This window comes from Balaenoptera acutorostrata, chromosome 8 (genome assembly GCF_949987535.1).
Source record: "Balaenoptera acutorostrata chromosome 8, mBalAcu1.1, whole genome shotgun sequence".
NCBI classification, from domain to species: Eukaryota; Metazoa; Chordata; class Mammalia; order Artiodactyla; family Balaenopteridae; genus Balaenoptera; species Balaenoptera acutorostrata.
The window spans coordinates 94,985,696-94,995,093 of NC_080071.1; the positions used below are offsets into that span (position 1 = coordinate 94,985,696).

At 63.8% G+C, this 9,398-nt stretch overlaps 1 protein-coding gene across 1 annotated transcript; it reads left to right on the forward strand.

The window, feature by feature from the left end:
- Positions 1-2,241: 2,241 nt before the first annotated feature.
- Positions 2,242-8,059, forward strand: NEU4 (neuraminidase 4). Its single transcript, XM_057551370.1, is given in 12 exon segments — positions 2,242-2,314; positions 2,437-2,594; positions 4,872-5,031; positions 5,623-5,825; positions 5,901-5,986; positions 5,988-6,151; positions 7,095-7,229; positions 7,232-7,569; positions 7,571-7,706; positions 7,709-7,804; positions 7,807-8,007; positions 8,010-8,059. Coding segments are annotated over 12 exon segments (1,800 nt in total).
- The last annotated feature ends 1,339 nt before the right edge of the window (positions 8,060-9,398 follow it).

Below are 9,398 nucleotides of genomic sequence, written 5' to 3' on the forward strand. Positions count from 1 at the left end.
CACCTGGTGCTGGGGTCCCCTTCCTTCCACGTGGGGCCCTCAGCCCTGAAGACCCTGGCAGCTGCTCAGGTGCTCCTGCGTCCGGCCATGTCCGCACTTTTCAGGGGAATCAGCATTTCAAAGAAAAGGAGACTCCCACCCCCAGGACAGGCAGCAGATCCCTTAGGCATAATTTAATGGAGGGACTTCTTTTTTAATACATTTATTTATTTTATTTTTATTTTATTTTTGGCTGTGTTGGGTCTTTGTTGCTGCCCGTGGGCTTTCTCTAGTTGTGGCGAGCGGGGGCTACTCTTCGTTGCGGTGCTCGGGCTTCTCATTGCGGTGGTTTCTTTTGTTGCGGAGCACGGGCTCTAGGCACGCAGGCTTCAGTAGTTGTGGCGCAGGGCCTCTAGAGTGCAGGCTCAGTAGTTGTGGCGCACGGGCTTAGCTGCTCCGCGGCATGTGGGCATGTGGGATCTTCCCGGACCAGGGCTCGGACCCGTGTCCCCTGCATTGGCAGGTGGATTCTTAACCACTGCGCCACGGAAGCCCCTAATGGAGGGACTTTAAGAAGAATGAATTTTCAGTAAGATTAGAGGACATATTGCAGCATACTTGAGAATAAAAGAGAATATTTGGAAACAGAAAAAATGACTTCTGTAAAAATGGAATAGAGACCGTGAAGGATAGATGGACACTGCAGAGAGCCAGGGTCAGCCAGGGGATCCTCCGGAGGGGCCTCCATCCTCCACCCAGAGGAAAATGCAAAGGAGGAAATTCCAAGGGAGAGTGGAGACGGGGAATCAGATCCAGGATGGGCCAACCTGATAGGAGTCTGGGAAGGAGAGTAAGGGCCATAGGTGAGAACCTATAGCCAAGCAAAGAATGGGAAAAATGACCCCGATTTAAAGAAAGATTCAAAGCAAATCACTGCCCTGAGCATCAGGCAGCTCTGCGAACCCCCAAAGAAAACCAGACGCCGCACTCCGCCGACGTGGGCAAGCGAGTGAGCCCAGGATAAGCAGAAAGCATTGCTGCTGCTTAATGCGGAGAGCGGACTGTCGCAGGGGAGGGGGTGTCAGGCCAGCAGCGCTGGGACCGCGGACGTGGGCCCGTGCTCAGTGGCACAGTAGCCAAGAACACGAAGTTACCATAGAAACTCAACGGGGGTTACTCTTGCCTTTGAGGTTGGCAGGAATGTAAACTGGCACTGTCTTTTTGGAGGGAAAATTGGGTGTATTTATCACAACGTAAAGTGTATGTGGTTTGTAACAGAGAACTTCAGAAACAATCTGTCTGGGTGTCCATCCAAAACAAACTCAGTTGTTTAAAACGCTAAGTCCTACACAACCAGTAAAGCTGGGAGTGCAGAGTCTGTGAATCTCCTCTCCGGAGGGGCATCTCCAGGCCTTGTGATGCTGGGTCAGGGTGGGTGAGCAGGGCTGCGGGTGACTGGGGTGGGGTGTGCTTGTCCCAGCCAGTGGTGCCCATGGGAGTGGGGGAAGCCGGGGAGACAGACCGTCTGATTTTTCAAGAGAAGCTGGAAATACAGATTTTTATGTGAAATCTCTAGGTTTAAAAAAGCTGGCATCTAACTAAAACATGAAAACCCCTGAGAGAGGGAACAAGGCGTGTGTGTGCGGGCCGCCTCCTTCTGTGGCCCCCGGGCACCCTGGTTAGACAGCCCTGCTCTGGCTGGGGGGCTTCGAACAGGTGATGCAGGGACTTGGAGGCCCCATTTCTCCGGGGCCTGGGTGCTCAGCAGGCAGCCTGTGAGACGGCACCTGGCTTGGACTTGGGGGACAGGGGAGGAAGGTAGACCCTGCCTTCTGGTTTGGATGGGGCTCTAGAGGCGGGAGGTTGTGTGAACTGTTCCTTCACACTGTCTTCCCCTTTCCGTTCACGGCAGACCCCTGGGCTTTTATGTGGGCACGGGCTGCTGGCCGGAGACGTCCTGGGGCCCCTGGAGGGGGCAGAAGTGATGTGTGCCGCATCTGAGCCACCTCCGTAGAGTGGGTGCCACGGGGCCAGCACCACCCCGCCCCGCCTTGCCCTGCCGGTGCCCGGCTCTGCTGTGTGGCCGCGGCACGGGGAGGAGATGGTGGCCCAGACACAGGGGTAGGATGTGGGGCCCATGAGGGCCAAAGGGGCTGGCATCCTGGGGGCCGAGGGAACGGCAGGCAGGCACCCAGGTCGTGGTGTGAAGGACCACAGAGAGCTCACTTGGCTTCTCGTGGGAGGCATCTCTGGGGGCAGCTGATGCCCGTGTCCCCCACGGAGGTCAGCTGTGGCCCCTGGTGGCGGCCCGACCCCAGCACAGCCTTGTTGGAGGGTGAGTGCCCAGGGTGGAGCCAGTTGACCAGCAGAGAGGAGCCCTGTGTGGCCCTGTCCAGACACTGCCCCCTCCTGGCTGCCCTTCTTCACCCCCCCACCCCTCTCTGTGCTGCACCACAGTCGCATGGCTGGCGGGACGGTCCTGGATCCTGACGCAGCCCTGGGGCACGGCCAGCTCCCAGCTCCCGGCCACGGAGTGGGCCCTTGTCTCTGCCTGTGAGCGGGTCGGAGAGGCAAGCACTCCTGCAGCCGCCCCGCAGCCAGCTCTGCGGGGCCCGGTGAGTCCCCTCCCTGCTCACCTATATTCCCGGCCCTCGGGGGCCAGGACCTGTCTGTCTTTGGCCTGAGGGCAATGGGCTTGTGGACGGAGGGCCCTCAGCCAGAGTTGCCACATGGGCCCCCCGCAATGGGACGACTTCCTGCAGGGCCTCGGGGTAGATTTAGAGGATGGAGTAGATGTAGGCTGGGTGTCGGGGCCCCGCTCCAGTGAGCACGATCACTTGGGCCCATAGGTGACGCTTCACCAGGCAGAAGTGTCTGAATTGAGTCCTTGCCCTGGACAGGGCACAGGACACCCGGGTTAGGCCGGAGACCCATCCTGAGGTGACACAGCCAAGTCTGCCCATCTTGTGTGCAAAAGGCCTATGCCCTTTGTATGTGTGTGTTTCATAGCCCCGCAGGCTGAGTGTGCCCAGCGCCAGCAGGCCCACGGGACAAACGTGCTGGCCCAGAGGTTGTGGGGCAGGCGACCTGGGCTGGCTCGTGCTCCAGGGTGGAGCCCAGACAGGACCGGCTGCAGGAGTTCGGGGCAGGCCCCTGCTGGGGCAGAATGACCCCCAATAACTCGCCTGGGTCCAGGGCCAGGCGACCAGACTGTCTTGGAGGTCCCATCTCCTCTCCAGGCCTCGGTTCCCCTTCTGTGTTGCATCACCCCTGGGGGGGGCCCCGCTGGGGAGGGTAGATGGGCATGGAGGCTTACGGGTGCTGGCTCCCCTGAACGCTGGGTTACGGCCGTCCTGGTCGAGCCAAACCCCTGGAACCTGCTGCACTGGCCCAGCTGGGCAGGGCCAGCAGCCTGGGAGGCCTGCTCTTCCTCTCAGATTGAGGGCCCCCCCGAGACTCTGGGGCTCTGCAGAAACCCAGGGCGCGGCCCGGGCACAGGTGCTCTGAGCGCCCGGCAGCCTGTCCCACTCTGTGCAGTGAGCCGACGGCCCAGCTAACTGCTGGAGCCTCCATCCCTGCCGCTCCGTCCCACGGTGGGGGCTGGACCTGAGCCCCCTGCTTCTGCTGGCCCCAGCTCCTGGCGGTCCTGGGCCCTGCAGAGCAAGCCAAATGCAGAGAATGTCCCATTTGTGTCCATTCAGCCTGGAGGGACATGTGGCACCTGCACCTGCTTCCTGCTTGGGCACAATTGCCCCTTGGATGCAGAGTGGGGGTGGGGGCCCAGGGCTTCCAGGACACGGGAAGCTGCTCTCAGAAGCCCCAGAGGCATGGTGAGGTGGGTGGACCTGGCATTGGGCAGGGGTCTGCTGGGCTCGGGGGGCAGCGCGGTGGGGCTAGTGCACTGCCCCAGGGAGCCTTCCAGGAGCAGGCGGTCCTGGGCAGAGGTGGGCGTGTCTGTCTGTTTCGGGGACCTCGGGCATGGAGGTGTATGTGTGCATTCATTCCCGTCACCCCACTCTCCATCCTGACTGTGTCCTTCGATGTGCGCCGGCCTCGCTGTACAGGGACTCCCCTCCCCCCAGCACCCTGTCTAGTTACCACTGCGTCTGGCCCTCAGCTGCTCAGACACCTCTGGTTCCTGTCGCAGCCCCTGGACCCCACTGCGCTGGGGGGAGCAGACTCACTGCCATCCCTGGTGGGGGCTTGGCCAGCCCACCTTTGTGCGAATCAGAACGGGACCCCCGGCAGGGGGCCGTCGGATTGCAGACCGTGTGTGCCCCCAATGCACCCGCACCCTAGGCCCCGCCCCTGTGAGCCTCCCTCAGGTGACCCCACCCAAGAAAGGCCGCCCAGGCCACACCCCGTCACCCCTGCAGGAACCTGGGCCCGTGGGCCAGGGGGCTGGGGGACCAGCCAAGGTTTAGGGAGCCAGGCTTCGTGGGGCCTGGGCTGTGGCCTTCCTCATGGTGGCTGGACCCTGCGCCGCTCCCTCCTGCTGGGGCGCTCCTGGTGCCTGGCTTGTGGTCTCCCCCCGCCCCTCCCCTCTTAGCTCTCAGCTCTGAGAAGCCCACCCAGCCTCCACCCCCTGTCCCCCAGCCTGGCTTCTCTCCTGGGTGTGCTCCCGCTTCTGGGGGGCTCCGTCGTGGAGGGCGCTCATCTTCCTCCCATCACTGTGTGGGAGCCGCTGCTTTTCAAGTTCAAACCCCTGCCCCCTCCTGCAGACTAAACCCCCCGCCCCACACTTGGTTCCTTTCTGCCTGGAGGGGGCAGGGGCAGGACGGCAGGGTGGTGACCTCTCTGGCCTCCTTGGGGTCCCTCTTGTTGCCCCACTGGCTTGTACCGCCCCTAGCTCTCTTGGGGTACACGTGTGAGCTATTTGGGGTACCCCATAGGTAGGGGTGGCTCTGCTGGACTTCCCCACGTCCCCCAGCCTTGCTCAGGAGCCCGGGGGGCAGGGTGGCGGGTCCCCTACCTCGCAAATGTCCCGCTGGGGCCTGGAGTTCAGGACCCTTATCTGCAGGAGAGCTGCTGGGACCCCCCTTGGGTCAGCAGGCAACCCTCTCTACGTCTCCTGGCCACCCCCAGAACCCCAGGTCTGAGAGGGTGATGGCAGCGGAAGCCTGGCGTCTGGGTGCGGCACATGTGAGCGTGTCTTCCTCTGTATCTCCCATGTTTCCGTGTTTCGTGTCTTTCTGTGTCCTTTTCTGCGTGTCTGTTTGCACGGCTCCTGTGGTTGTGGGGCCCCTGCTTGGGGACACTGAACCCTTCCTTGTCCAGAGCCTTGGGGTCCCCCTGGCAGCCTCCTGCCCGGCAGGCTCTGTGATGACCGCAAGTCCCCAGCACGCGGGTGGGCAGCGTCGAGGGGCTCTGGCCAGGCTACCCTGCTCCTGACACCAACCCGTTCCCTCTCCGTGGGCCATGCTGAGAGGAGCACGGCGCGGATTCCAGACATTTGGGGTGCAGTAGCCGTCGGGGAGGGACCACCCTGGACGGGGGTGAGGGGCCCTGGGACAGGGCGGTCTCCGGGTGGGCACAGGAAGGCAGGCTGGACGGGGTCAGGGGCAGGGCACCTGCACCCGCAGAAAACCCTCGCCCATCCGGAGGGACCCCGCTGACTCTGGGGTCCTGGGCCCGCGCCCGCAGAGCATGGGGCCCCGCGTGTCCCCGCGCGGACCGTGCTCTTCCAGGGCAAGAGGGCCGGCCTGACGTACCGCGTGCCCTCACTGCTGCCTGTGCCCCCTGGGCCCACCCTGCTGGCCTTCGCGGAGCAGCGGCTGAGCCCCGACGACGCCCACGCCCACCGCCTGGTGCAGAGGACCGGCACGCTGGCTGGGGGCCCCGTGCGGGTGAGCCCGGGGTGGGCGGCGGGGGCCGCGCCGCGCGGAAGGACTGGGGACTGAGGCTCGGCCCCCTCCCCGCAGTGGGGCACCGCGCGCGTGCTGGGGGCGGCGGCCCTGGACGAGCACCGCTCCAGGAACCCCTGCCCGGTGCACGTCGCGCGCACGGCCAGTCTTCCTCTTCATCGCCGTGCGCGGCCGCACCCGCGAGGCCGCGCAGATCGCTGCGGGCGAGAACGCCGCGCGCCTCTGCTGCGTGACCAGCCGGGACGCGGGGCGCAGCTGGGGTGGCGCGCGGGACCTCACGGCGGAGGCAGTGGGCGGCGCCGAGCAGGGTAGGTGGGCGCCCGTCTGCACGGCGCGGGGGTCCGGGGGAAGGGGGGTCCGAGCAGGGAGGGGGTCGCGCGGGGCGGGGATGGGATTCTGCACCGCGTGGGGGTCTGCACCCCGGCGGTGGAGGGGGGCCTGGCTGGAGCTCCCGCCTCGCTCTGCACCCAGCCTAAGCGCCACCGACACCGTTTACTGGGCCGCCCCCGTCCTGTCCCCGGAACCCCTCAGTCCTGCGCCCAGCAGGCTCTGTCATCTTCCCGAGCCTGTCTCTGTCTGAGCGCTGAGGTCCCTTCTGGCCCTAAACCCCAGGTGGGTCATCTCTTTTACCCCTTCCTCTTTTTCCTTCTCACCCCTCCCCCGGGGCCCAGCCCAGGGCTGCAGCCGGGTAGGTCGGCTTGACACCAAAGCTTTCCCTCTGCTCTCGCTGCCCCTTCCCCAAGGGCCTGACCATCCACTGCCCTCGGGGCCACTCCGACCCGGGCATGTGGAAGCTGACCCAGGGGTCACCTAGGCCCTGGCAGGTAGGAGCTAAACAGAGGGGTGGGGCAGGCTCTGAGACCCAGACAGGACACAGCGGATCTAAAGAGCTGTCTGCTGGTGTGGACCCCGCCCCAGGGGACTGGAGCCCATTGCCAGGAGGGGCTGCCCAGACCCTCCCGCCCTCAGCTGTCCCTCTGCCTGGGCAGTGCGCACACTTGGGTGCTGGCCTCCCGCTCACCCGCTGAGAACCTGGCCCTGCGGCCTGCCTGGGCTCGTGGCTCCTGCTAATGACCCAAGAGGCTTGTACAGCCTGGGGGTGGCCGGAAGGAGTGGACGGTGGGGGCACAGTGAGCCGATGGCTGCCTCCTGAGCTGTCCCCTAACCCGAGCACTTGTCCCCCATCCTCCCCGTCCCCTAGGGTGGTGGTGCTGCCTGACCGTGGGGACCAGCAGCCCTTCCTCCCTGCAGACTGGGCCACGTTTGCTGTCGGCTCCAGCCATGGCGTGCGGCTGGGCTCGGGCCGCCTGCTGGTGCTGGCCTACACGTACCGCGTGGACCGGCGAGAGTGCTTCGGTGAGATCTGTGGGACCGACCCCCACTCCTTCGCCGCACCTGGCACCACGGGGGCCTCGTGCCCAACCTGCGCTCGGGCGAGGGCCAGTTGGCGGTGGTGGACAGAGGGCTGGCCGGGGGCATCCTCTACTGCAATGCCTGCAGCCCCCTGGGCAGCCATGTGCAGGTGCTCAGTGTAGACGAGGGCGCCTCCTTCCTGCCTGGGGAGCTGGTACTTGCCCTGGCCGAGACCGCCGGGGGCTGCCAGGGCAGCATTGTGGGCTTTCCGGCCCCGCCCTCCAGCAGGCTGGAGGATGAGGGGTGCTCCATGGGTACCAGGAACCCCCTCCACCTTCCACACCTCTGCCCTGGGCCCCAGGAACCCCCAGAGGAAGGAGGGCGCTGGAGACACCCGAGGGGGCGGGGGGCTGGGTGGGACAGAGGGATGTGGGGATGGCCTCGGTGAGCCTGGCCCAGGGCCTGGGCTTGATGGGGACAGGGGGGCCTGGACCCCCGAGCTCCCGGTCCCCCCTCGGCCTTGTCTCAGAGCCCCACGTGGCTGCTGTATTCCCACCCGGTGGGGCGCAGGGCACAGCTCCACATGGGCATCCGCCTGAGCCGGTCCTCCCGGACCCCCACAGCGGCACGGAGCCCTGGGCGACCCACGAGGGCCCCAGTGGCTACTCTGACCTGGCATCCATCAGGCCCACCCCCGAGAGAGCCCTGACCTTCGCCTGTCTGTATGAGAGTGGGACCGGGGTCTCCTACGAGGAGATCTCCTTCTGCATGTTCTCCCTGCAGGAGGTCCTGGGGAACGTGAGGGCGGCGCCGGGCATCCCAGCCTTGGGGACAAGCCTCCGGGGCGCTGCCGGCCCTCCTGATGGGCCTCTGGCCAGGCCCAGGAGGAGCGGGGAGGAGAGCAGGGGCGGAGGATGCTGGGAGGTGGCGGGGCGGGGGTGTCGGCGTGACCCTGACCCAGGCCTGGACGGGGCTCCAGCCTGGAGAGGCGCCTTTGCTCCTTGGCTTCTCCGTGGAGGTTCGTGAGGGTGTTTTTGAGGGACCTCGTTGAATTTCACAGAAGCTCAGTTGTAACAGTCTCCAAGCAGGGCTGGTCTTTAGGAAGGAGGTGTGCAGCTGGGAGGGAGGGTGGCCCGGATGGCCCGGATGGCCCAGGGTGGACGGACGGGTGGCCCTGGATGGCTCACCCCGCCCCCTCCCAAGGCCGACAGCAGGGGCTGGGGGCTGTGGCGGTGGGAGGGTGGCGCCGGGATCCTTAGCCTAGCCCGCGGTGCTTGGTCGCCTGTACCATTTTCCTCTTTCCTCTTGCTCTGCTGGCTTTTTTCTGGCTTATGAACAAGAAATAAAGGGATCCTGCGTGTCTGTCTAGGGGTGTCTCTCCTCAGTTCTTTGCACGTCGAAGCCTGGGGAGGGTCCCCAGTGCTCTAGCCACGTCACTGTGGGGTCTGCCCCCCTTAGCTAGACTCTCCAGTGCTGGGGGCTGCCAGCCGCGGGGCAGGAGGAGGACAGGAAAAGCCGTCTCTGTGTGGCAGCCCCAGATCTGCGTGGTCTCTGCACTGCTGGTCGGAGGGGCCGGTGGGGAGTGGGGGCAGCTGCCCCTCCCTGGATGGGTTACCTCCCAGGACCGGCCCTCTGTGCCCTCGTGGAAGCACCTTTTTATTTCCTTTTCTTTGTAACATCTTCTTTCTGGTTATAAAAATAAAATGCGTTCATTGTAGAAAATGTGGGAAATGTATAAAACTATAAAGAAAAAAGTGACCCACACAGACCCTTCTGCCCACCACAACTATGATTATCTTTTTGGCATTTCTTTCTGATTCCTTGAAGAAATTCTTTTTAAAAAAATACGGGGCTTCCCTGGTGGCGCAGTGGTTGAGAATCTGCCTGCCAATGCAGGGGACACGGGTTCGAGCCCTGGTCTGGGAGGAATCCACATGCCGCGGAGCAACTAAGCCCGTGAGCCACAACTACTAAGCCTGCGCGTCTGGAGCCTGTGCTCCGCAACAAGAGAGGCCGCGATAGTGAGAGGCCCGCGCACCGCGATGAAGAGTGGCCCCCACTTGCCGCAACTAGAGAAAGCCCTCGCGCAGAAACGAAGACCCAACACAGCCATAAAGAAATAAATAAATAAATAAAAATTAAAAAAAAAAGAATTAAAAAAAAAAAGATAGGAATGAAAAATATTAAAAAAAAAAAAATACG